We start from the raw sequence: 27,887 nt of genomic DNA, 5'->3' as shown, positions 1-27,887 counted from the left end.
ACAAGTGTAAATTTGCCATTTTTATTGTGAAAAACCCCAACCGGAAGTGTGACGCGCAGCTCCGTCGTCCTGACAGACAGTTCGGGTTTCTCCGGTGACGTAGCCGAAGTTTGCCGAGTTCCTCCGTCACTTTTTTCTCGTCGGACGGTAAAGCAGCAGTTTTCTCCGCGGCGGTTCTGCTGAAAACGCGTCCGTCGTCGTCGTCGTTCGTCGTCGTTGTTCGTCGGTGACGTTTCCGGTGCGCGAGCAGAAGTTTGTTTGACCGTTTTTTTCCAGCCGTTAGTTACCGGAAGAGTCACCGCCACCGTCGGAGGGAAGAAGGAAGAGTTAACGGAGTTACGAGAGTTAACGGAGTTTAACAGAGAGAGGAGCTAATGGTGTAGTAGTTAGCTCTGTTTCCTCCCTGTTGTTTCACGTTAACAGGACACCGTTTTTGGGACTTTTAACGACTCTTTGTTCGGTTCTAGTTCGGTTTACTGGACCAGAACCGAGCCGGACGGACGCCCGTTGTGTTGTTGGACCGGGACTTTGTGAACTTCTGAGCCGACTTCTGTGGAGCATGGAGCCCGAGAGCTGAGCAGCAGCTAACGGTCTGAGATCAGATCAGGTCCGGAGGTCCGGGGGAAGGAAGGAAGAAGAACCGTGTGGAGAGTTGATAGGTGACTATAATCGATAGAAAACCAGTATTGATACCTGTCTATAACGTTAGTCGATAGAAAACCAACATTGATAGCTGTCTATAGTTGATAGTTAAAGACAGGTAAGTAAAGACTTTCAAAAGTCTATAGTCGATAGAAAACCAGTATTGATACCTGTCCATAATCGATAGAAAACCAACGATAATACCTGTCTATAGTCGATAGAAAACCAATATTGATACAGTCAATAGAAAACCAAGCTATAGTCGATAGAAAACCAGTATTGATACCTGTCTATAACGTTAGTCGATAGAAAACAACATTGATAACTGTCCATAATCGATAGAAAACCAGTATTGATACCTGTCTATAACGTTAGTCGATAGAAAACCAACATTGATAGGTGACTATAGTCGATAGAAAACCAGTATTGATACCTGTCTATAACGTTAGTCGATAGAAAACAACATTGATAACTGTCCATAATCGATAGAAAACCAGTATTGATACCTGTCTATAACGTTAGTCGATAGAAAACCAGTATTGATAACTTACCTGTCTATAACGTTAGTCGATAGAAAACCAATATTGATAGCTGTCTATAATTGATAGAAAACCAACATTGATACCTGTCTGTAGTCGATAGAAAACCAATATTGATAGCTGTCTATAACGTTAGTCGATAGAAAACCAGTATTGATAACTGTCTGTAGTTGATAGAAGTAAAGACAGGTAAGAAAAGACTTTCAAAAGTCTAGTCGATAGAAAACTAATATAGTCGATAGAAAACCAGTATTGATACTAGGGATGGGACGATATGAAATTTCATGTGACGATTATTGTGGCCAAAATAATCGCGATTAACGATATTATCACGATAATAAAGAGGTCGGGTTGTCAACATCTTGTTTGTCTTTCCAGTCATCAGACTTAACCCTTTTAGAAGCGGGGTAACAGTTACAGCGGAGCCTCTGCCATTCACGGCCATGACTGAACTAAAAGCTTTAGGGCTTTTAATTTGAAGGTCTAGAAACAGGAAGTCGTGACACTCCCTCACTGTCGCTAGCTTTCTTTCTTTCTTTTTTTCAGCACGTATCAATGTTGTTTCAATGAGCGGTGCTCCCTTGAGCCCCGCCAGCAGTACCGCAACTTTCCCAAGATAAACACCTCTGGGTGAGCCCTAACATTAGCTGTGATTTTGTGAGCTCATAACTGTAACGAAAACGACGGGGCAATATTAGCTAGCGAGCTAATGTTAGCAGCAGCTAATTAGCAAGCTGGTCGACTGACTCGACTCTCGTCTTCACATGTTGCCACTGTTGACATTTAGCTACGTGTGCTAACTTTAGCCGGTGATATTCACCTCAGAATAATCTGAGTTCACAATGCACAGGGTGTTTAGCCAGGAGGAGGAAACTGAGACAAGCAAAGAAAGCACATTTTACCTTGAGTCCCACAAAGATAGAGGGGTGTTTATCCCTTAGGTGCGCTTTTAAATGGGAAGTGTTGGCCAAAGGAGCACAGATGCTATGCAAGAGTGTGGCTGTGACTAGTGGCTGGATGCCTGCCAAGCATGCTGGTGAGACTTGACTCTTTTCTTTTTTTTTTTTAACATGGCGTGCTGCGCGCCTCGCAAGGATTACAAAATGGACAATAAATTCAGGATTATGGCGATTATACGATTATGGCGATTATACGATTATGACGAATTCTGCACGATAAATAATTGTGGGTGTTTTTAATCGCGATTGACGATAAAATCGTATATCGTCCCATCCCTAATTGATACCTGTCCATAATCGATAGAAAACCAACGTTGATACCTGTCCATAATCGATAGAAAACCAATATTGATACCTGTCTGTAGTCGATAGAAAACCAGTATTGATACCTGTCCATAATCGATAGAAAACCAACGTTGATACCTGTCTATAATCGATAGAAAACCAATATTGATAATAGAAAACCAAGCTATAGTCGATAGAAAACCAGTATTGATACCTGTCTATAATCGATAGAAAACCAGTATTGATACCTGTCTATAGTCGATAGAAAACCAATATTGATACCTGTCTATAGTCGATAGAAAACCAATATTGATACCTGTCTGTAGTCGATAGAAAACCAATATTGATACCTGTCTATAGTCGATAGAAAACCAATATTGATACCTGTCCATAGTCGATAGAAAACCAACGATGATACCTGTCTGTAGTCGATAGAAAACCAATATTGATACAGTCAGTAGAAAACCAAGCTATAGTCGATAGAAAACCAATATTGGTAGCTGTCTGTAGTCGATAGAAAACCAATATTGATAGCTGTCTGTAGTCGATAGAAAACCAATATTGATAGCTGTCTATAATCGATAGAAAACCAGTATTGATACCTGTCTATAATTGATAGAAAACCAATATTGGTAGCTGTCTGTAGTCGATAGAAAACCAATATTGGTAGCTGTCTATAATTGATAGAAAACCAATATTGATACCTGTCTATAATTGATAGAAAACCAATATTGGTAGCTGTCTGTAGTCGATAGAAAACCAATATTGGTAGCTGTCTATAATCGATAGAAAACCAATATTGGTAGCTGTCCATAACGTTAGTCGATAGAAAACCAATATTGATAGCTGTCTGTAGTCGATAGAAAACCAATATTGGTAGCTGTCTGTAGTCGATAGAAAACCAATATTGATACCTGTCTGTAGTCGATAGAAAACCAACATTGATACCTGTCTATAATCGATAGAAAACCAACATTGTGACTGTATTTAGGGGCCGTGCGGAGCAGCGGGGTGAAGGTCAGGATGCCTGGCGGAGACTCCTCCACCGTCAACTTCAGCCTCCTCCACCGGGTGTGTAAGCTGGTGGTGCTGCTGTGTTTCCTCCACATCTCCGTCACCGTGGTCTTCTACGTGCGCTCCCTGGACATCCGGTTCGCCTTCGTGCAGCACCAGCAGTCCAACAGCAACAATGCCACCCAGCGGAGCGCGCTCCGAGCCGCCGCCGGCTTCACGACCAGGGCCGAGCCCAGGAACAGGGCCGAGATGATGGAGCCCAGAGACCCACCGGAGGAGGAGCAGACCCCTGAGCCCGGGAAGAAGCTGGAGAAATGCCCCGAGACCTCCCCCCTGCTGGGTAAGACCCTCCACAACCAGAACCAGAACCAGAACCAGAACCAGAACCAGGTGTGTCTGAGTAGTCACAATGGTCAGACACACCTGGATTAATCAGTTTGTCCAATTATATTTATTTATATTTCTTATAATATAAGACAGGAAATAAAGGAGCAGCATTACATTCAGGAAGTAGTGGAGCTGTGCAAAGAGCCCATTTAAATAGCTGCAGTTTTGCCAACATGTGCAAGTAAAAAGAACAAAAGGTAGCTTTTATTTAGGAGGGGGGTTAGGGGGGGTCGTTAGTCGGACTCGCGGTGATTTGAACACTGTACAATTTGCGCGTTATAGCGCATTTACCGTTTATTAGCAGCCAAGAGCGACCTATCCATGCGTCCGTGTCATAGGTCCGTGTGTGTCTGTGTGTGTACGTGTGTGCGGTGCACCCGCACGCGAGAGAGGCGGCAGGTGGAGGGGCTGACTGGCAGAGATGAGACATTAGTGAAACGCTGTTTAAAAAAAAAAAAAAAAGCGACCAACTCCTGCTTTAGCCATGGTTCTCCTCCATGCGGCTACCGCTACACACACAAACAAGGAGGCGGGTAAGAAAGCGCGTGGCTGCCTGTAATTCGCTATGATTGGTCGTTCAGGTTGACGACGTAATACGTCTGGTGCGTCGGTGCATCAGCATAGAACTGCAGTTTATAGAATGAGCCCTAGACGATGCTACGATCTCTGCACTTTGGCAGATCGTCTACACGCTCTAATCCTTCACCATCTAATATCGTCATATCGCCCAGCCCTACGAATAGCCCCGATAAGATATAGTATATAATATTTGTATGTATGCAAAATATCTGCTTCAGTTCTAGAGGCGTTTGTTTTTATCCACCTTTTTCCCAACGTCAAAAACGTAAGCCTGTTTTGCCGGGGTTTTTTTCCAATGAAAATCTGTAAAATACATGGATCATCACATCATTGACATCCGTTAATAGATCCATGCGTTTACCGCAACTATGACAACGACTGAAAACCATGGAAACGTAAAGGTACAATTCCACCAAAACCGGCAAAACCAGCTTCTGGTTTTGATGAAATAGTGTTTTTGGTTTTGTTCACAGTGTTGATGTCATGGAATATGTTAGTATAGGTCCTCACTAGTCCTTCTGATCTACAGGTAGGCTATGTTATTGGTTATCGGTTATTGGTTATTGGTTATTGGTTTAACAAAAAGTTATCGTGCATCCCTATTTAATGCACGTGTCTTTAAACCTTTATTTAAAAAGGTTTAAAGACAGTTGGACATCTTGTTCTCCTGTGTGGGCGGGGCCAGTGTGTTTAACAGTGATTCAGTGGAGCAGTTTACACAAGAAGTTTACAGAGTGTTTGACTGACAGGCGGAGAGCAGCACACACACTGGTTCAATATGTTGATCCTGTGTGTGTGTGTGTGTGTGTGTGTGTGTGTGTGTGTGTGTGTCTGTGTGTGTGTGTCTGTGTGTGTGTGTCTGTGTGTGTGTGTGCGCTCACATGCACTTCACCCTCTGAGAGACACAGAGACTTGTTGACACATGTGACTGCATCGGACCTCAGCGGAGCACATTCAGTCAGTGGTATCCATGGTAACACTGCAGGGTTTCACCCAGATGTGTTAAAGGGACAGTTCAACATTTTTGCCGTAATCCCTCCCTATAGTCATAGCAGTAAACGTGCTCAGAGCTACGCTACGGACCAGACTTTTATTTACGATACGAAAAGGTTTTCAACCAAACACAAACTATTAACATGAACAGCTGCCTGACAGTGTCTCCATGGTTACAGCTTAATGTTACCTCTCAGAGACTCCCTGTCCCCTGTCTCTCTCCGTCCTCTCTGTCTCTCTCCGTCCTCTCTGTCCTCCATGTCCCTCTCCGTCCTCTCTGTCTCTCTCTGTCCTCCATGCCTCTCTCCGTCCTCTCTGTCTCTCTCTGTCCTCCATGTCCCTCTCCGTCCTCTCTGTCCTCCATGTCCCTCTCCGTCCTCTCTGTCTCTCTCTGTCCTCCATGTCCCTCTCCGTCCTCTCTGTCTCTCTCTGTCCTCCATGTCCCTCTCTGTCTCTCTCCGTCCTCTCTGTCCTCCATGTCCCTCTCCGTCCTCTCTGTCTCTCTCTGTCCTCCATGTCCCTCTCCGTCCTCTCTGTCTCTCTCTGTCCTCCATGCCTCTCTCCGTCCTCTCTGTCCTCCATGTCCCTCTCCGTCCTCTCTGTCTCTCTCTGTCCTCCATGTCCCTCTCCGTCCTCTCTGTCTCTCTCTGTCCTCCATGTCTCTCTCCGTCCTCTCTGTCTCTCTCCGTCCTCTCTGTCTCTCTCTGTCCTCCATGTCCCTCTCCGTCCTCTCTGTCTCTCTCTGTCCTCCATGTCCCTCTCCGTCCTCTCTGTCTCTCTCTGTCCTCCATGTCTCTCTCCGTCCTCTCTGTCTCTCTCTGTCCTCTGTTCAGTCTGTAGCTCAGAGATAAAGTCAAACAGAGAAGTGAAACCAGCTACAGGAAGGAGACACAGTTCACCAGACCAGGTTTCTGTTGGAGGAGGAGGGACACCTGTCCCCTAGTTGTCCCCCTGGTGTCCTCCTGTTGTCCCTCTTGTCCCTCTACAGGTGTAGTCTCAGGTCTAAGTGTGACCAGTTTGTGCAACTGATGTTTATTTTCACATCGATGTCTCATGTTTTCTCAGTGAGACAGTCTCGTCTCGTCTCGTCTGTCCCCCTCTGGACACTCGGCCGCAGCCCGGAGGCCCAGGTGTGTCAGGTGTGTGAGGTGTGTGAGGTGTGTCAGGTGTGTCAGTAGCAGGTGTCAGGTGTCAGGTGTGTTACTTGGCGTCCCACCAACACAAACTGGTTTTACCTGAGGAGGTCGAGTTACAGCTGTGACCTCACACCCCCGTGCCCCAGTGCATGCTGGGAATAATAATAACTAATGGAAGACGATGGCTGTCTTCGAATACTATACTGCTTATTTGGTCAAAATGCAGTATGCAGTATGCAAACAAAAGCAAAATCTGCAGTATGCGAAAAGTTCCCGGATGTCGTACTGATTCAGAAAATATCTCCAGTTTGCATCTGACCAGTCTACATCGCGTACTGTATCCCACAATGCAATGCACCCCTGACGTCTAACCGTAACCAAAGACGGTTTAGAGTAGTGAAGTATCTTTGCTGTGGACCGCAACCATGTTATATAGTTTAATAAAATAAAACTTAATGCAGACTGGTCGGTTCATTGTAAAACATTAATTTATTTTTTGTGAATGTGGTGATTTCTGTACGTAACGTTAGGCTCCAGAGCCCCGAGGCAGCGCTGCTCTTCTGTCCAATACACACAGGAAGCTTCACTTTTCTTTCAAACACACTAATGCAGTTGCCACAATTGTTAGATTTCATCACTGAGACCAACATTTATCTCCTTAAAATAATTTTACCAGCCGGTGGTAAACCTCTAAAAACCTGCGGGTAAGTTAATTAGCGACCGTTTTCTCCCCCGGGATGAGGACGGAGGTTGGCCGGCCGAGCAGCTGCTGCCGCTGTGATGTCGCGGTCGTTGCGGAGCTTCGACCCTGAAGGCCACTTATTTATCCCTGTTTTGACTGAGTCACAGGGTATTGATCCTCAGCCTGCTCCCAGATCAGCTGACGATTGAACAGTATTGGCTGATCAGCTACAGATCAATGCTGTGGAAATAGTTCATCATGGAAAGTTCATAATGATACGACTCGACAGTATGATATGTGTAAAGAATGAATTGATCGAATCAATACATCAGGGCTCCCGACCAAGTAAATGTTTCATCATGTGCAACCAACATGTGAAATGTGGAAGGAGCGATTCAAACAATCTGGAATCGGTCATGGTTGTAGCAACCCAAAACATAATAACGACCAATTATGTAATCATTTTGGCCATTTTAAATGTAATAAAGCCAATAATGTAATCACTTTTTTTTTGCCAATAATGGAATAAATTATTGGCTGGTTATTACTTTATTGGACTAGTATTAGAAAAAAACTTTTGACATTGTAATAGACGGAATCTCCTTGTTGTTTACATTCTACTTCCGGGTAGAAAACCAGCACGTAAGAGTTTAGCTATATATCATATTTTTCACGCCCTGTCACCGTTTAGACAAATCTGAAATGATTGAAGAAACATTACTATTTCTGTGTGTGTGTTTTGTGTTGGAATCACAGTGTCTAGAAAGCATCAGTGGCTGCAGCTGACAGGAACAGCTAACGGTAGCTAAGCTAACGGCGGCAGCTAAGCTAACGGCAGCTAAGCTAACGGCGGCAGCTAAGCTAACGGAAAATATTTGTTCATGGAGCGTTTATTGAGTCACTGAGTTATTAAAGTTAAACAGGTAGCTAACCGTTAGCCCGGCTCATCTATGATAACCATGACTAATTACAAAAATGTGCACACAGAAATAGTAATGTTTGTCCAATCATTGGTTTTATAAACTTTACAAACATCAGATTAGTCTAAACGGTGATATAGTGACGTGAAAAAGTAGATATATATAGCGAAACTCTCGTCCGTCACTATTGTTCAAATGCTGGTTTTCTACCCGGAAGTAGTTGTAAACGACAAGGAGATTCGTCCTATAGAGCTGCAGAAATGAATCCATTAATCGAACAATAATCGATTATTACATTGATCGTCAACTATTCTGATAATCTAATAATTGGTCTGAGTAGTTTTTTTAAAGAAAAAAAAGTCCAAATTCTCTGATTCCAGCTTCTTAAATGTTGAATACTTCTGGTTTCTTTGTTCCTTTATGACAATAAACTGAGTCTCTCTTTGGTTTGTGGACAAAACAAGACATTTGAGGACGATGTCGTCTGGTGGTTTGAGAAACACAGACTGATGTTTTATACATTTTATTGACCTAACAACTAATCGATTAATTGTTGTTAGTTGCAGCCCTACTTCAGTGATACATATATGATGACGTTATCAGCACCAGTTATTCTAATTTGAAAGGGGTTTTTAATACTAGGCCAATAATGTAATAAGTTGTTACATTATTGGATGGATAGGGGCCGGTGTGCTCCTAGTGAAAATAGTTAGTTTTGATCAAACACATCGCAGCAGCTGCAGATCACTTCATCATGTTCCTAAATAACTTTACATAACATTCATGTCCAATTAGAGAGTTCAGGTTCATGGAAACTGAAAGAAAAGAATCAGTAAGAAGAAGATAAGTGAGAGTAAAGATGTTGTGGTGTTTAACTGTGAGTCCAGATGCAGGCTGCTGCTGCTGACCTGGGACCAGTGTAGCTCCTCCTCCTCATGTTGTGGTGTTTAACTGTGAGTCCAGATGCAGGCTGCTGCTGCTGACCTGGGACCAGTGTAGCTCCTCCTCCTCATGTTGTGGTGTTTAACTGTGAGTCCAGATGCAGGCTGCTGCTGCTGACCTGGGACCAGTGTAGCTCCTCCTCCTCATGTTGTGGTGTTTTACTGTGAGTCCAGATGCAGGCTGCTGCTACTGACCTGGGACCAGTGTAGCTCCTCCTCCTCATGTTGTGGTGTTTAACTGTGAGTCCAGATGCAGGCTGCTGCTGCTGACCTGGGACCAGTGTAGCTGCTCCTCCTCATGTTGTGGTGTTTAACTGTGAGTCCAGATGCAGGCTGCTGCTGCTGACCTGGGACCAGTGTAGCTCCTCCTCCTCATGTTGTGGTGTTTAACTGTGAGTCCAGATGCAGGCTGCTGCTGCTGACCTGGGACCAGTGTAGCTCCTCCTCCTCATGTTGTGGTGTTTAACTGTGAGTCCAGATGCAGGCTGCTGCTGCTGACCTGGGACCAGTGTAGCTCCTCCTCCTCCTCATGTTGTGGTGTTTAACTGTGAGTCCAGATGCAGGAGGCTGCTGCTGACCTGGGACCAGTGTAGCTCCTCCTCCTCCTCATGTTGTGGTGTTTAACTGTGAGTCCAGATGCAGGCTGCTGCTGCTGACCTGGGACCAGTGTAGCTCCTCCTCATGTTGTGGTGTTTAACTGTGAGTCCAGATGCAGGCTGCTGCTGCTGACCTGGGACCAGTGTAGCTCCTCCTCCTCATGTTGTGGTGTTTAACTGTGAGTCCAGATGCAGGCTGCTGCTGCTGACCTGGGACCAGTGTAGCTCCTCCTCCTCATGTTGTGGTGTTTAACTGTGAGTCCAGATGCAGGCTGCTGCTGCTGACCTGGGACCAGTGTAGCTCCTCCTCCTCCTCATGTTGTGGTGTTTAACTGTGAGTCCAGATGCAGGAGGCTGCTGCTGACCTGGGACCAGTGTGGCTCCTCCTCCTCATGTTGTGGTGTTTAACTGTGAGTCCAGATGCAGGCTGCTGCTGCTGACCTGGGACCAGTGTAGCTCCTCCTCATGTTGTGGTGTTTAACTGTGAGTCCAGATGCAGGCTGCTGCTGCTGACCTGGGACCAGTGTAGCTCCTCCTCCTCATGTTGTGGTGTTTTACTGTGAGTCCAGATGCAGGCTGCTGCTGCTGACCTGGGACCAGTGTAGCTCCTCCTCCTCATGTTGTGGTGTTTAACTGTGAGTCCAGATGCAGGAGGCTGCTGCTGACCTGGGACCAGTGTGGCTCCTCCTCCTCATGTTGTGGTGTTTAACTGTGAGTCCAGATGCAGGCTGCTGCTGCTGACCTGGGACCAGTGTAGCTCCTCCTCATGTTGTGGTGTTTAACTGTGAGTCCAGATGCAGGCTGCTGCTGCTGACCTGGGACCAGTGTAGCTCCTCCTCCTCATGTTGTGGTGTTTAACTGTGAGTCCAGATGCAGGCTGCTGCTGCTGACCTGGGACCAGTGCGACTCCTCCGTCAGGAACAGGCCCCAGTGTTAATGAGCCGTCTGGACTCAAACCAGCGACATATTTCTGTGATTACACAGTGAAATTGTGCTGAGTGTGGAAACAGTTTCCCTCCTGTCAGCCTCTAAGCAGCAACACAACTTAAACACAAGTTAACCCTTCACCAGGACAAGTCACTGCTGTAGGGAGGGGATCAATTATAGTGAAGGGTCTGATCAATTAGTGAGTTCTGTCATCACTTTGATCAAGTTTAACTTTGAACACAGGAACTGGGTTCATGTGTATAACTCACCTGTAATTGACCTATGGCTAACCTAAGCCACGCCCCCAAACACGATGAGCCAATCACAGTGTGCATAGCTAGCCCATACACTGGGACATTCTCTGCTTCCACGTCCATTGAAATGCATTGCAGTTAGTCAGTTTTCATTCGTTTTTATATGTTTTTTCTTGACATGTTAAGTTTAAAATGGTCAAACGGTGTTCATGGGGTACATGCAACTCTGACACTAGGTAGGGTGGAGTTTTTTAACCCCTTCCCAAGCCACATCTCAACCGAGAGAAGTGTCTGCTCTGGATAAAGTTATGCAGTAGACCACAACACCAACTAAACGTGGATAAACTTAACAAGGATGTCTACATCTGTTCTAAGTTAAGTCAACAACGTATTTGAGGCAACATGTTGTCAGAGATGTTTAGATGTTAGCCAGTATCACAACTAAGCATAAAGTCCGCTAGCTTAATGCTAACGTATAATGTAAAACTCCATAGACAGGCTAACAGAAATTAGCCCGTCGCTATCGGCGTTTCGCGGCAACCGACAGCCATAGCAGTAAAGCTAAGTGAAGTTTTGGTGACTTCCAGATGATATTTAATCTTTCTGCCTCCTTTGAAATGTCTCTACTGTGACAGCTGTTGCCATAGCAACTGTCACCAAATGTTGACTGTTTGTCCCAGTGAGTGGAGGGGGCGGGGCTTAGCCATAGGTCAATTAGGGTTGTCACGATACTAGAATTTCAGTAGTCGATACCGATACCTGTGAATTTCCATGATGATTAAAAAAAAACAAAAAAAAAAACAGAACCCATGTAGCCTACTTTTAAATTCACTACTTTATTGAAAACTGTTTCAAACTGTCAAGTATTTAACATCACTGTGCTTCCACATCTTTTTGCACAGAATTTATTAGGGCTGCCCCCAAATAGTCCTAAAACAATCATTAGCCGACCAAAATTTAATTGGTCGATTGGTCGCAGGGAAAAAAACAAACATTTGGAGCCCTGTCTTGTCAAAATTAAGTCAAAATCAACATGACTGAACTGTATATGAAAGGCTATAGGGCTTTTAATTTGAAGGGCCAGATACAGGAAGTCGTGACTCGCTGTCAGTTTTTGTTGTTTTTTTTACACGGCAGGTCTTTAGACTTTAGACATTTATTGTCCCTCCTCAGAAAATAGCAAGTATCGATACATTTTTTTTTGTGTTGGTATCGAATTGGTACCGAAGTATCGGTTCTTGTGACAACCCTACCTATAATTCACCTGTAACTCACCTTTAGTCTCACCTATAATTCACCTTAATCTCACCTATAATTCACCTGTAACTCACCTTTAGTCTCACCTATAATTCACCTTAATCTCACCTATAATTCACCTGTAACTCACCTTTAGTCTCACCTATAATTCACCTTAATCTCACCTATAATTCACCTGTAACTCACCTTTAGTCTCACCTATAATTCACCTTAATCTCACCTATAATTCACCTGTAACTCACCTTTAGTCTCACCTATAATTCACCTTAATCTCACCTATAATTCACCTGTAACTCACCTTTAGTCTCACCTATAATTCACCTTAATCTCACCTATAATTCACCTGTAACTCACCTTTAGTCTCACCTATAACTCACCTGTAACTCACCTTTAGTCTCACCTATAATTCACCTGTAACTCACCTTTAGTCTCACCTATAATTCACCTTAATCTCACCTATAATTCACCTGTAACTCACCTTTAGTCTCACCTATAATTCACCTGTAACTCACCTTTAGTCTCACCTATAATTCACCTGTATCTCACCTGTAACTCACCTATAATTCACCTGTATCTCACCTGTAACTCACCTATAATTCACCTGTATCTCACCTATAATTCACCTGTATCTCACCTATAATTCACCTGTATCTCACTTATAACTCACCTGTATCTCACCTATAACTCACCTGTATCTCTCACCTATAATTCATCTGTATCTCACCTATAATCTCACCTATAATTCACCTGTATCTCACTTATAACTCACCTGTATCTCACCTATAATTCACCTGTAACTCACCTATAATTCACCTGTATTTCACCTATAATTCACCTGTATCTCACCTGTACCTGTGTGTGTCCCTGTGTGTGTCCTCAGTGGGCCCTCTGCGGGTGGAGTTCAACACGCCCGTGACCTTGGAGCAGATAAAGCGCGAGAACCCCGGCGTGCGGCTGGGCGGGCGGTCCAGACCGCGGGACTGCGAGGCGCTGCAGAAGGTCGCCATCATCATCCCGTTCCGTAACCGAGAGGAACACCTGAAGTACTGGCTCTACTACCTGCACCCCATCCTGCAGCGGCAGCAGCTCCACTACGGGGTCTACGTCATCAACCAGGTACCATGTCACTCTGATGTCATCACTCAGCGCCACCAAAGACGGTTTATAAACCAAAGCTGTGTTTGAAATCATCCACTCATCCACTCACTCCCTCTCCACTACATCATGTAGACCGGTGCTTCCCAACCTTTTGTACATCAAGGACCCTAAACTGACACAAATTAGACCACGGACCCCCATTGGACCAAATTTAGAAGTAAACACCAGAAATACACAAATATTTGTTCTGAGACTGAAGAACGTTACTTTTTTATACTTTTATATTAGGGCCAATGGCGTGAATTTTTGGAAATATTATAGAGAAATTTCTGGAAAAATTTCTCCAAAAACATTTAAACATTTCTAGGAAGAAGTGGTAAAAATTCTCCAAAAAAAAAGGAAAAAAAAAATTTCTTTAAAAAAGTGGTAAAAATTCTTGTAAAAAAATGTTCAAAATAAAATAAAAAAGTAAAAATTTTCTAGAAAAAAGTGGTAAAATTTCTAAAACAAAAAAGTATCTCAAGTTTTAAAAAAAATCTAGAAAAAGTGGTAAAATTTCTCGTAAAAAAAATTTCAAAATAAGAAAGTAAAATTTTTCTAGAAAAAAGTGGTAAAATTTGTAAAACAAAAAAGTAAAAAAAATCTAGAAAAAGTGGTAAAAAAAAAAAAAAAAACTTGATTCTGTGTGGTTGTGTTTCTCGGACAATAAACTGTTGAAATATCGGAAGTTTGGTTTGGTCGACTACTGTTGTGTGTCCCGACCGTGAGCTGTGGCTATTAGCTTAGCTCGTTAGATCGTATTTACTACACATTCTGCTACAGTTTCATAATTAGATTGATTTAATGCTGCCTGTTGTTGTTGGGATGCTGCTGCCCAACTCCTGCTGCTCAGGCAAACGGAGCGAAGACAAATACGTCTGAGGAGTTTACTGGTAAATAACCTAAAGAAATCCTAGCTAACACACTCACACGACACACTCTCGCCAGATTTGGCTCAGATCTCCATGGCAACGTCAAACAAACGGCCGCGAACTCCCGTGAAAATGATTTAAATTATTTTTCTCATGCTAAATATGACTGTTAGTAGTGTAAATATTTAATGTTATCATAAGAAAATATCAATATCTTACTTTCATCATCCACACACACGTTCACAGACGAGGTGGTGACGGTTGGCCACGCCCATTTAGAGAGACAGGAAGTGAAACCATTTCTCATGGAGCATCTTTCCATTTATTGAATATCTTTGCCTTCACCGACTCAACATGAAAACTGACGCTGGAGGAAAGGTTTCATGGTCTGTGGTGTTTTGAAGTGTTCTGGTTGATTGATTGATTGATTGATGGATTAACGGATTAATGGCCGCCGCGCTGTACAGGTGTGGCGTGTTGACGTGGAGAAGCGGTCGGGTGTGAAGCCAGAGTGTTGGCAGAGGGAGTGACTCTGGGAACGTCCTGGAAACATCCTGGAAAAGACTGGAAACATGAGACTAAAGGAAACTTGACTTAAGCCCTTTGCTCCTCTTGGGCGCAGAGGAAAACTGACCTCTATTGTTGCAGAAATCAATATCTGTCAGAGAGGGAGTGGGAGTGTTCCTGTGTGTGCGTACGTGTGTGTGTGTACATGTGTCCACGTCCGTGCAACGTCACCACAGATAAACTCTCGTAGCCAGGGGCAGAAAGCAGAACATTCCTCATTGTTTACGAGCAGCAACAGAAAATGTCAAGAAGTTGTTGTTGCTGTTAACAGGATGGATGGGAACTGTCTAATATCTCATCCGTTTGCCAGAAGAAGAAGAAAAAGAAGATTATTGGCTCTAGGCCGTTAAAAGAGCAGATTGGGGTCCCGAAGGTCCTGAAGAGAGTCCTTCATAAAACTTTAAAGGGACAATGAGGAGTTTCTCCAGCGGCAGAACGAAAAATTCCGCGACAATAAAAAAAGTCTCATATTAATGTGGATTAGGGATGTCACAATTACTTGTTTTCACAATTAATCACGGTATTAAACGCCACAATTAATTAATCTTAAAGATTCTTAAATACCGTCACTTTCCAAAAAAGATTATTTTGGAAACATAGAGGCAGATTTGCACAAAAGTGAAGGTAAATGTAAGAAATATTGGTCCATTTACCAATAACGTAACATGGTAGAAATTTAAATGTTAGCGTCTCATTTGTGATAAAAAACAAACAATTAAAATAAACTTAAACATTTGGTATAGATGACAATTAATGATTTGAATATTTAAAACACTTCCCCTGGAGGATTAATAATTGGTTACATATGAATAGTAGATACTTAAAATATTTTGTGTAAAAATTTGTAATGTAATTATATTTTGACTGTATTTGATTTTACACATTAATGTGTTGTGAAATTAATTAATGCATAATAATCGTGATAATCGTAAATACCGTGATTATTTCTCTGACAATAATCGTACAAAGAAAATCTATAATCGTGACATCTCTAATGTGGATGAATCTCCGTTACCACTTGTTAATGGTCCATTTTAGATAAATCTATGGTTTTGTCTCTATGGTTATTTTGTTATTATTAGTGGTGGTGGAAATGCTGGGCGAGCCGACCAGCGTTTCTTTACTTTCGGTTTCGCAACGAGTCATGAGAATAACGCCGCCGAATCTCCGTTTATGGTGGGAACTACGACGGTATGTGATCGTCTTCCAACCTCTGACTTTAATTCTTGATGAATGAAAACATGAGTCTGTCTTGCGCCGGTCAAAGAATTTCACGGTGCAGAGGCTCATAAATGTAGTGTGGAAACACTTCGCTTTTACAAAACTCCTCGTTGTCCCTTTAAGTTTTGCACATGACCACAAAGTACATAATTATATGCATCTTAAGATTTATAGACACGCAAATTGTCCTTTGTGTACACACTGGGCTTCTCTATGAGATAACTGTATGTCGGGCCATATGATAACTGGCCATTAGGACATCAAAGACACGTTCATCGCATTCATGTGATCGGTTTGTGAGGGTGAGCTGGTTTTCTACATAGCATCATTTAACTCAGGTGACAGAACAACAATAGTCTCAGTACAGACCAGTTGCAGCTGTTGTTGGTGTGTTGTTAAAGGTGCATTGTGTAGTAATTCCTCCCATCTAGCGTTGTGGTTGTATATCTCAAGCAACTCAGTCGTATTCTTCATTCTGCATTCACCTGAAATTGGGCAGACGGCAGACAAACGACAGCCGCTGTCACGTGACGATATGTTGTCATGGCGATGTGGTATTGTTTTACCGTCTTTCTCTGGACTTCTGTGACTAAAATGACATCTGGTTTGTTAGCGACGGCCGTCTGTCCGACTGCAGGTGAATGCAGCATCAGTGTAACGCTCCATTCCTCCTCACTGCGTTACCGCGGTGACTGATCTGAGTTTCCGTGGTTACCGTTACCGTCACGCTGCCACTGAACGTAAAAACATGGAGACACCACATGGCAGCAGCACCGAGCTTACCCGCTCCATGGAGATATGAATGATATGAACGGCTCATTCACTTTATGCACAGCTACACTACTTCCTGAAATAAGACAGCTCGTTTAAAGGCCCCATGCTGTGCACTTTTCTCTGGATTTATTTCCCTAACAAGATGTATGATTGGTTTTGAGTACCTGTGATCTGCTTAATATCGTTTCTACTGCCCCTTTCTGTTGCCTCTTTCTGGAGCTCTAGCAGGCACAGGTCATTTGGCCAATCAGAAGAGAGAATGAGAACCTCTCCTCTGATTGGCTCACTGTTTTTGAGTGGTGTGTGGTCGGGCCAATCACAGGCAAGTAACTGAAACCTAAGCTGCATTCATACAAATTGAAAGAAAACAACTGGTCACGGTGGGCGGAGTTACCTTGTGTGTGACATCACAGAAAGGAGGAAGTGCTATCTGCTCGTCTTAAAGAGACAGTTCCAACAAATGGGCGGTGTGTGTTTCTCCGTTTATGACCAGTTTGATGCATGGGACAGTATGTACGTGGCCCAGAGACCTCCCCAAGCACGAAAAAATAACCAAAATCACATTTTTCATGCCATGGGGCCTTTAATTCCTGTGTTAGAACTACCACAGTGACCACTGTGACTACTCAGACACACCTGGATTAATCAGTTGGTCCAATAATGTAAGACAGGAATTAAACGAGCTGGCTTATTTCAGGAAGTAGTGTAGCTGTGCATAAAGTGAATTCAGAGCTGAAAGGAACACTTCACTTTGTTGATGGGGGGGATTACTGGTTAATGACAAACAGACTGAAGAACCAAATAATCCATTTTCCTGAATAGATAACAGGAGAAGTTACACAATGTCCCTTTTAAAAGTAGCAGGTTTGATTCTCGTGTCGGACGTCGTGCTCAAGTGCTAGTGGAAAAGCAGAAAAACCGAGTAGAGCCTTGGTGAGTTGAGCCGAGTGGTGCTAGTGGAAAAGGACCATAAATAATAATAACCCCCCCCCCTAAAGTTTCTCTGTTGTTACACTGTTATTACATGTTTCTTACAACCTCTTTGAACACTCGGGTGTTTCAACACATTCACCTGTTGTCATAGCAACACATTGATTGACAGACACACCTTCAAAATAAAAGCTCCGGGACTCTTCTAATAACATCTTGTTCTTGTTCTCACAGCTGTGTGTGTGTGTGTGTGTGTGTGTGTGTGTGTGTGTGTGTGTGTGTGTGTGTGACTCTGACTCACACTTGTTCTTCTCTCTCCTCCTCCTCCTCCTCCTCTTCATCCTCTCTTCCTCCTTTGTTCTAGTTTCTGCCTCAACTGCACCCCCCCCCACTACCCCCCCCCCCCCCCCCCTTACCTTCTGCATGTCAGGCATTTCTGACCAATGGCTGTGCTCGGTGGAGACGCTGAGACCCGCCCCCTGCTTGGTCTCAGCCAGTAGCAGCTGGTGTTGAGGGTCGCTCTGGTAAACAGGCTTCTTTCTTTCTTTCTTTCTTTCTTTCTTTCTTTCTTTCTTTCTTTCTTTCTTTCTTTCTTTCTCTCTCTCTCTCTTTCTTTCTTTCTCTCTTTCCTTCACTAACATGAATGTCACGATGTGTCTTTAAAGTGGGGTTGTATGATCTACAAATAGCCCCTGAAAAAAAATACACAGTTGTGCATTTTTTTTCAGGTAAAACCTCTTTTAGGCTGTGAAAATAGGCCGTTTCTTTGGGTCCATTCACAACACTGTATGTTGTAAATCTCTGGGCAGGGCTATTATGGGCTGGCGTTGCTAACGGGAGGAGTGCAGAGAGTCTTCTACTGCAATTAAAGTACTTAGGGGCTATTTGTAGATCATACAACCCCACTTTTAAAAAAATGCTACTATCCCTTTAACTCCTCCTCTACCTGTGAATCAGCGTCCTGACCACAGGTAGAGGAGGAGCAGTGTCGGTGTTTACTACAGCAGAGGTCACAGGTTGTCTCTGCTCCGTCGGCTCCACAGGTGAACGACTCCTCACACCTGAGAGCTTGTTGCAGGTGTTGGTTGCCCAGCAACCTGAGGCGTGTTTACTGCAGTGAGCAGCCAGTGATCTGATGAGCTTCCTGTTTGTTGCTCTGAAACTTCACCTGTACACCTGCTGCAGTCACACCTGCTCCTGTGATAGGATGGACAGGTAGAAAATATAAACGGGTGGAAAGGTAGAAAAGATAGATGGATGGAAAGGTAGAAAAGATAGACGGGTGGAAAGGTAGAAAAGATAGATGGATGGAAAGGGAGAAAAGATAGACGGGTGGAAAGGTAGAAAAGATAGATGGATGGAAAGGTAGAAAAGATAGATGGATGGAAAGGTAGAAAAGATAGACGGGTGGAAAGGTAGAAAAGATAGATGGATGGAAAGGGAGAAAAGATAGACGGGTGGAAAGGTAGAAAAGATAGACAGATGGAAAGGGAGAAAAGATAGACGGGTGGAAAGGTAGAAAAGATAGACGGGTGGAAAGGTAGAAAAGATAGACGGATGGAAAGGTAGAAAAGATAGACGGGTGGAAAGGTAGAAAAGATAGATGGATGGAAAGGTAGAAAAGATAGATGGATGGAAAGGTAGAAAAGATAGACGAATGGACAGGTAGAAAAGATAGATGGATGGAAAGGGAGAAAAGATAGACGGATGGAAAGGTAGAAAAGATAGACGGATGGAAAGGTAGAAAAGATAGACGGGTGGAAAGGTAGAAAAGATAGACGGGTGGAAAGGTAGAAAAGATAAACGGATGGAAAGGTAGAAAAGATAGACGGATGGAAAGGGAGAAAAGATAGACGGGTGGAAAGGGAGAAAAGATAGACGGATGGAAAGGTAAAAAGATAGATGGTAGAAAGGTAGATGGTAGAAAGGTAGATGGTAGAAAGGTAGAAAAGATAGATGGTAGAAAGGTAGATGGTAGAAAGGTAGATGGTAGAAAGGTAGAAAGGTAGATGGTAGAAAGGTAGAAACGATAGATGGTAGAAAGGTAGAAACGATAGATGGTAGAAAGGTAGAAAGGTAGATGGTAGAAAGGTAGAAAGGTAGATGGTAGAAAGATAGATGGTAGAAAGGTAGAAAGGTAGATGGTAGAAAGGTAGAAAAGATAGATGGTAGAAAGATAGATGGTAGAAAGGTAGATGGTAGAAAGGTAGAAAAGATAGATGGTAGAAAGGTAGATGGTAGAAAGGTAGATGGTAGAAAGGTAGAAAGGTAGATGGTAGAAAGGTAGAAACGATAGATGGTAGAAAGGTAGAAACGATAGATGGTAGAAAGGTAGAAAGGTAGATGGTAGAAAGGTAGAAAGGTAGATGGTAGAAAGATAGATGGTAGAAAGGTAGAAAGGTAGATGGTAGAAAGGTAGAAAAGATAGATGGTAGAAAGGTAGATGGTAGAAAGGTAGAAAAGATAGATGGTAGAAAGGTAGATGGTAGAAAGGTAGATGGTAGAAAGGTAGAAAAGATAGATGGTAGAAAGGTAGATGGTAGAAAGGTAGAAAAGATAGATGGTAGAAAGGTAGATGGTAGAAAGGTAGATGGTAGAAAGGTAGAAAAGATAGATGGTAGAAAGGTAGATGGTAGAAAGGTAGAAAAGATAGATGGTAGATGGTAGAAAGGTAGAAAAGATAGATGGTAGAAAGGTAGAAAGGTAGATGGTAGAACGGTAGATGGTAGAAAGGTAGATGGTAGAAAGGTAGAAAGGTAGATGGTAGAAAGATAGATGGTAGAAAGGTAGATGGTAGAAAGGTAGAAAGGTAGATGGTAGAAAGATAGATGGTAGAAAGGTAGATGGTAGAAAGGTAGATGGTAGAAAGATAGATGGTAGAAAGGTAGATGGTAGAAAGGTAGATGGTAGAAAGATAGATGGTAGAAAGGTAGATGGTAGAAAGATAGATGGTAGAAAGGTAGATGGTAGAAAGGTAGAAAGGTAGATGGTAGAAAGATAGATGGTAGAAAGGTAGATGGTAGAAAGGTAGATGGTAGAAAGGTAGATGGTAGAAAGATAGATGGTAGAAAGGTAGAAAAGATAGATGGTAGAAAGGTAGATGGTAGAAAGGTAGATGGTAGAAAGGTAGAAAAGATAGATGGTAGAAAGGTAGAAAGGTAGATGGTAGAAAGGTAGATGGTAGAAAGGTAGAAAAGATAGATGGTAGAAAGGTAGATGGTAGAAAGGTAGATGGTAGAAAGATAGATGGTAGAAAGGTAGATGGTAGAAAGGTAGATGGTAGAAAGATAGATGGTAGAAAGGTTGAAAGGTAGATGGTAGAAAGGTAGAAAAGATAGATGGTAGAAAGGTAGATGGTAGAAAGGTAGATGGTAGAAAGATAGATGGTAGAAAGGTAGATGGTAGAAAGGTAGATGGTAGAAAGGTAGAAAAGATAGATGGTAGAAAGGTAGATGGTAGAAAGGTAGATGGTAGAAAGGTAGAAAAGATAGATGGTAGAAAGGTAGAAAGGTAGATGGTAGAAAGGTAGAAAAGATAGATGGTAGAAAGGTAGATGGTAGAAAGGTAGAAAAGATAGATGGTAGAAAGGTAGAAAGGTAGATGGTAGAAAGGTAGAAAGGTAGATGGTAGAAAGGTAGAAAAGATAGATGGTAGAAAGGTAGAAAGGTAGATGGTAGAAAGGTAGAAAAGATAGATGGTAGAAAGATAGATGGTAGAAAGGTAGATGGTAGAAAGGTAGAAAGATAGATGGTAGAAAGGTAGATGGTAGAAAGGTAGAAAGGTAGATGGTAGAAAGGTATTCCTCAGGCTGGAGACCAGATCTTTATAATAATAATAATAGCATTTATTTGAATAGGGACAGTGCATATTAATGAACATTAGTATAACTAAAAGAAATACTGCTGTAAATATGCCGGATTATAGCCAGGCGGCTAATTTGCGTCCGACATCCCTAATAAATAAATAAATAAATAAATAAATAAAATACAGCAGTACACCACAAGGAATAAAAACAACAATCTTTAGACTAACCCCAGTGTGTCCCTGTCCTCAGGCTGGGGACCAGATCTTCAACCGGGCCAAGCTGCTGAACGTGGGCTACACCGAGGCGCTGAAGGACGACGACTACGGCTGCTTCGTCTTCAGCGACGTGGACCTGATCCCCATGGACGACCGCAACACCTACCGCTGCTTCAGCCAGCCCAGACACCTGTCCGTGTCCATGGACAAGTTCGGCTTCAGGTGAGGGAGTCACAGGTGCACCCTGGGAGTCGTAGTCTGATTGGGGATGGGGGGGGGGGGCTGTGGTGGGCGGAGCCTCTGGGCTTCAAGGTCACTTCCTGTCACAAGAGACGAGGAGTTTGTGTTGAGACGGAGAGACCACAGAGGAAGACATGGGCTGATTCTGCACTTCCTGTTTCCTGTTCACACTCTCACTCACACACACACACACACACACACACACACACACACACACACACACACACACACACACACACACACACACACACACACACACACATAACACTCTCTTACACTTCCTGTTGAGGTCACAGAACTTCTCTAGTTTATCTTCACTTCTAGTGGACTTGTTTTCTCTAAATGTTGTTACATTGTTGTTATGTCATCACAGCTGAGTGTTTACAACCTCTGTGTGTGTGTGTGTGTGTGTGTGTGTGTGTGTGTGTGTGTGTGTGTGTGTGTGTGTGTGTGTGTGTGTAGGTTACCATATAACCAGTATTTTGGTGGCGTGTCCTCGATGAGTAAAGAACAGTATCTGAAGATCAACGGCTTCCCCAACAACTACTGGGGCTGGGGGGGAGAGGACGACGACATCTACAACAGGTACGAGCTTCTACCTGACCTCTGACCTCGCTGACCTTAGCCTCGCTGGAGCCAATAAATTATGAGTTATTCCCCATTTGAATCCTGGTGGCTGCTTTGAGTTCTGGGAAGAGGGTCTCGTATTCATGTTGCTCCTCAGAGACCCCTAGCTGGGGCGTAACACCGTCTACCATCAAATAGGACCACAATGGAAATAAGTCTTTGGGCTTTATTGTGTATTTAATCCTTTTGAACGCTTGTCTAATGTTGTTCAATAAAGTTTTCAATCAATCAATCAATCAATCAATCAATCAATCAATCAATCAATCAATCAATCAATCAATCAATCAATCAATCAATCAATCAATCATCAGTTTACTGATCATGACGTCATAGGTTCAACTCCTCCATGTCAAATCACTACTTGCTCTTTGTCAATCTCATGCTCATTCAGCATGTCTTCAGCAGTGACTTTCAGCATTCACACGCATTTTCCTTTTGGAAATGCGTTTTCTAGTTTAATTTGAATCTTATGTTAGGTCTCTAACATCTGGTTGTTTCTGAGGACTCAGAGAAACAGCTGTCTGCTCTGACCTCTGACCCGTCTGTTTAACCCCCGTCTCGTTGTGATGTCACAGGTTGGCATCTAAAGGCATGCTCATTCAGCATGTCTTTCAGCATTCACACGCATTTTCCTTTTGGAAATGCATTTTCTAGTTTAATTTGAATCTTATGAACTTTTGCTTTTACACCGTCAGTAATTCTCCGCAGCTCTTCCTGCTCTGAGTTTCTTTCTGTCTGGGTCTGATCTTCAGTTCTCGGTGGGTGGGGTCTAAGTGGAGTGGGCGGGGCTTAGTTCTGACGCCACCTCCTCTCACATGGTCACAAGACCCATCTTGGATTATTCAGATGAAGATCGGCGATTAGTTTTCACTCTAGTCTACTTGCCAACAATGAGTACCAGGAAATGTTGAGTACCCCAAAGTTTTATGTTAGAAATAGATAGTATGGGTCCCCAGTATTCAGAAACTGCCGGATGCTAACTTATAGGACAATTAGCATAATTGACATAATTAGCATAAATAAGCATAATTGCCTATATGGGCAATATTTCAACAAAATTGACTTGGCTGATCTGGGCAATATTGGAGTGGTTTTAGGGGTTATTGATGATGCTGAATCCATTTCTGACATTTTCAAAATTCAAAATGGCTGTCTAAACCGGAAGTGACCAGATTTTGAATTCCATCAAAATCGGCCCACTGGCGGTTAAAATCTGGTCACTTCCGGTTTAGACAGCCATTTTGAATTTTGAAAATGTCAGAAATGGATTCAGCATCATCAATAACCCCTAAAACCACTCCAATATTGCCCAGATCAGTCAAGTCAATTTTGTTGAAATATTGCCCATATAGGCAATTATGCTAATTTCTGCTAATTATGTCAGTTATGCTAATTGCCCAATATATATAAGTTAGCATCCGGCAGTTTCTGAATACTGGGGACCCATACTATCTATTTCTAACATAAAACTTTGGGGTACTCAACATTTCCAGGTTCACAATGGGGCCCTATGGGCTGGCAAGTAGACTACTCCAGCTGCGACACTGAGGTCTCTAACATCTGGTTGTTTCTGAGGACTCGGGGGAAACAGCTGTCTGCTCTGACCTCTGACCTCTGACCCCTGACCCGTCTGTTTAACCCCTGGCTGTCTCGTTGTGATGTCACAGGTTGGCGTCTAAAGGCATGACCATCTCCAGACCGAGCGGAGACACGGGGAAGTGTCGTATGATCCGACACCAGAGAGACAAACAGAACGATCCCAACCCCCAGAGGTGAGACACCGGGTCACATGACACTACTGACGTCACCAATATGGATTTTATTGGTCACGATTATTATATTAATTCATTTTACTACAACACTACTCATAGCCCCACCCCCCAAATCATTAATGTAGCAGTCACTTTACCTTGGACCACATAGGAAACTGGGTAAAATTGTCCCTAACCCTATGTAATTGATGTGGTGACATTTTTTCTTTTCTTTTTTTGAAGTCGGTCTTAAATTAAATTTCAAGTGGCTTTAAAAACGTCTTAAAAAGTCTTAAATGTGACTTGTCTTAAGCTGTAGGAACCCTCCTGGACTGTGTGTGTGTGTGTGTGTGTGTGTGTTGCAGGTTCGACCGGATCGCTCACACCAGGGAGACGATGCACCGAGACGGCATCAACTCTCTGAGCTACAAGGTGGTGAAGGTGGACAAGATGGAGATGTTCACCATGATCACGGTGGACGTGGGGAAGCCGTGAAGCCGTGAGGCCGCGAGGGAGGGGGGGGGGGAGGAGGAGGAGGAGGAGGAGGAGGAGGAGTCATTATGTCTGACACTTGAATCTGTGGGTTCTGGTTCTGGTTCTGGAGGGACCGGGACCTGCTGGACTCTGCTGTTTAACTGGGGGGGAGTGGGAGGGGGGTCTGTGTTGTCTGTTTCCTTCATGGCTCGTCTCTGATTGGACGCCAGCTGTAACCAATCGTCTGTCTGCACTGCAAAAACTCAACATCTTTCCAAGAATATTTGTCTTATTTCTTGTAAAAATGTCTAATTTCTAGTCAAAACTAATCTCTTTCCACTTAAAATAAGACTCATCACCTATAAATTAACTTGTTTTTAGATCATTTTCACTTGTTTCAAACTAATTTTCACTTGAAATAAGTAGAAAATCTGCCAGTGAAAGCAATTATTTTTTTGTGTTTGTAATAAGAAAGAAACTATCAGATTTTTCTACTTATTCCAAGTGAAAATCTGCTTGAAAGAAGTAAAAAGTGTCTAAAAACAAGCTGCTTTTTAATGTGATGAGTCTTATTTTAGGTAGAATGAGATTTGTTTTGACTAGAAATAAGACAAATATTCTTGGAAAGATTTTGAGTTTTTGCAGTGTTGCTGCTGTGACGCGTCATCATCCTGAACCAGGCTTTTATTTTGAAAATCAAGACAAGACAATCAGAAGAAGAAGCGGCCGCCGCTGCTGCTGGTCACATGGTCCGAGGCCTCGCTGGCCGGGGATTATGGGTAACCACGACGATCGACGAGGACGACGAGGACGAAGAGCAGCAGGGCGGTTAGATCTGGTCTGGTGATCTGGAGAAAAAACTGTTACTGCATTGATCAGTTATCAATTATCACTGTGATCAATAATCCTGACGATCAAGACCAGAACCACATCTAACCGCCCTGTGTGTGTGTGTGTGTGTGTGTGTGTCTGTGTGTGTGTGTGTGTGTGTGTGTGTGTGTGTGTGTGTGTGTGTGTGTGTGTGTGTGTGTGTGTGTGTGTGTGTGTGTGTGTGTGTGTGTCCGTGTGTGTGTGTGTTCGGGCCCAACGTTGCTGACTCCAGACCAGTTACAAACCAAAACGTCTGTTACTGAATTGATTGTAAATAAATAGATCGATCGATGATATTGATCAGCTGACGTCTTCATGTTGAAACCATGTGACGATTGAAAAATCAATCAGAGCCATTGATCAGTTCATTGATCGTCCAAAAAGCTGCAGATTGACTGATTGACTGACTGACTGACTGATAGATTAATTAATTGATTAATTGATTGATTAATTGATTGATTGATTGACTGACTGATTGTATCTAAGTGTCCTTATCAGAGCTGTCGGTACCAAAGACTTAATTTAAAGTGAATGTGATCAGCTGATAGCTCGTTATCAATACCCATCATTTAATTAAACAATCGGTGTGTGTGTCTGTGTGTCGGTGTGTGTGTGTGTGTGTGTGTGTTTCAGACCAAATCTATTGATTCTGTGTAAAGTGATTGAATCACCTGTTTGTGCCTTAAATCAGCTCTGAACTGTTGAACAAAAGTCTCATTAAAGACTGAGTGTGACGATGCTGCTGGTGGTCTGTGGTTTGTCTGATGTTCTGGAGGAGGAGGAAGGAAGGAGGAGTAGAAGGAGAAGGAAGATAAGAATGGGAAGAGAAGGGAGAAGAAGAAAGGAAGGAGGAGTAGAAGGAAGAAGAAGAGGAGAAGAAAGGAAGGAGGAGTAGAAGGAGAAGGAAAAAGAAGAGGAGGAGAAGAAAGGAAGGAGGAGTAGAAGGAGAAGGAAGAGGAGGAGGAGTAGAAGGAGAAGGGAGAAGAAGAGGAGAAGAAAGGAAGGAGGAGTAGAAGGAGAAGGGAGAAGAAAGGGAGGAGTAGAAGGAGGAGGGAGAAGAAGAGGAGGAGAAGAAAGGAAGGAGGAGTAGAAGGAGAAGGAAGAAGAAGAGGAGGAGAAGGGAGAAGAAGAAGGAAGGAGGAGTAGAAGGAGAAGAAAGGAAGGAGGAGTAGAAGGAGAAGGGAGAAGAAGAGGAGGAGAAGAAAGGAAGAAGAGAAGGGAGAAGAAAGGAAGGAGGAGTAGAAGGAAGAAGAAGAGGAGGAGTAGAAGGAGAAGGAAAAAGAAGAGGAGGAGAAGAAAGGAAGGAGGAGTAGAAGGAGAGGAGGAAGAAGGGAGAAGAAAGGAAGGAGGAGTAGAAGGAGAAGGAAAAAGAAGAGGAGGAGAAGAAAGGAGGAGTAGAAGGAGAAGGGAGAAGAAGAGGAGGAGAAGAAAGGAAGGAGGAGTAGAAGGAGAAGGGAGAAGAAAGGAAGGAGAAGGGAGAAGAGGAGGAGGAGAAGGGAGAAGAAAGGAAGGAGGAGGAGAAGAAAGGAAGGAGGAGTAGAAGGAGAAGGGAGGATAAGAAAGGAAGGAGGAGTAGAAGGAAGAAGAAGAGAAGGAGAAGGGAGAAGAAGAGGAGGAGAAGAAAGGAAGGAGGAGTAGAAGGAGAAGGGAGAAGAAGAGGAGGAGAAGAAGGAGAAGGGAGAGGAAGAGGAGCTACTGTAGTGGAGGGCGGAGTTGGAGCCAAACAGAGCGACTTTTTCCAACATGGCCGCCGTGTTCTGAGTTCAACTGGAATCAAAGAATAAAAGAAAATAGCTAAATGACTAAATAAACTCCTCATCACTCTGACACTTGGTCCCTATATAACTATAACTGATGATGATGCTATAGTTAGTGAATGATTAAAGGGACAGTTCAACATCTTGGCATATAGTCCCATTGCCATAATCTCTACAGTCATAGCAGTAGGTTCGTTACCTTTAATTATCGGTGCAAGCTATTTTTTAGAACGGCGGAGCAGAGCCGTGAGCTGCTCAGAGCTATGCTACAGAGGCTCATTATGGGATTTCTTGGTTTCCATCATCAAACTCATCAAATACACAATCCAACAACTCCACAACGCTCTGGTGGACAAGTTGTGAGCTGCACATTCACCACGCTATGAGATAACACAACGTTACCACACAGAGTTGTTTTAGAGGGAAATTCATGTAAAACCACTGATGCACGTTGCCTTCAGGGACAGTTTTTCATCAACAGTCTCTGAATTTGCCTCTAAAACAACTCTGTGTGGTAACGTTGTGTTATTATCTCA

The 27,887-nt window shown here is 43.2% G+C and overlaps 2 protein-coding genes across 2 annotated transcripts in view; one reads left to right on the top strand and one right to left on the bottom strand.

Moving 5' to 3' along the window:
- tgfbi (transforming growth factor, beta-induced) overlaps positions 1 to 27,887 on the bottom strand; it is a 280,474-nt gene that overhangs the window by 204,958 nt on the left and 47,629 nt on the right. The window lies entirely within an intron of this gene.
- b4galt1l (DP-Gal:betaGlcNAc beta 1,4- galactosyltransferase, polypeptide 1, like) lies at positions 151 to 24,867 on the top strand. Its single transcript, XM_083980425.1, has 7 exons — positions 151 to 659; positions 3,417 to 3,779; positions 12,992 to 13,227; positions 21,667 to 21,854; positions 22,335 to 22,457; positions 24,167 to 24,271; positions 24,616 to 24,867. Exons 2-7 carry the CDS (start codon positions 3,449 to 3,451, stop codon positions 24,743 to 24,745), a joined length of 1,113 nt encoding a protein of 370 aa, XP_083836551.1. The 5' UTR covers positions 151 to 659; positions 3,417 to 3,448; the 3' UTR covers positions 24,746 to 24,867.

This window comes from Trachurus trachurus, assembly GCF_905171665.1.
Source record: "Trachurus trachurus genome assembly, chromosome: 10".
Lineage (NCBI taxonomy): Eukaryota > Metazoa > Chordata > Actinopteri > Carangiformes > Carangidae > Trachurus > Trachurus trachurus.
The sequence above is the reverse complement of the archived record's forward strand: the minus strand, read 5'-3'. Positions and strand labels throughout refer to the sequence as shown.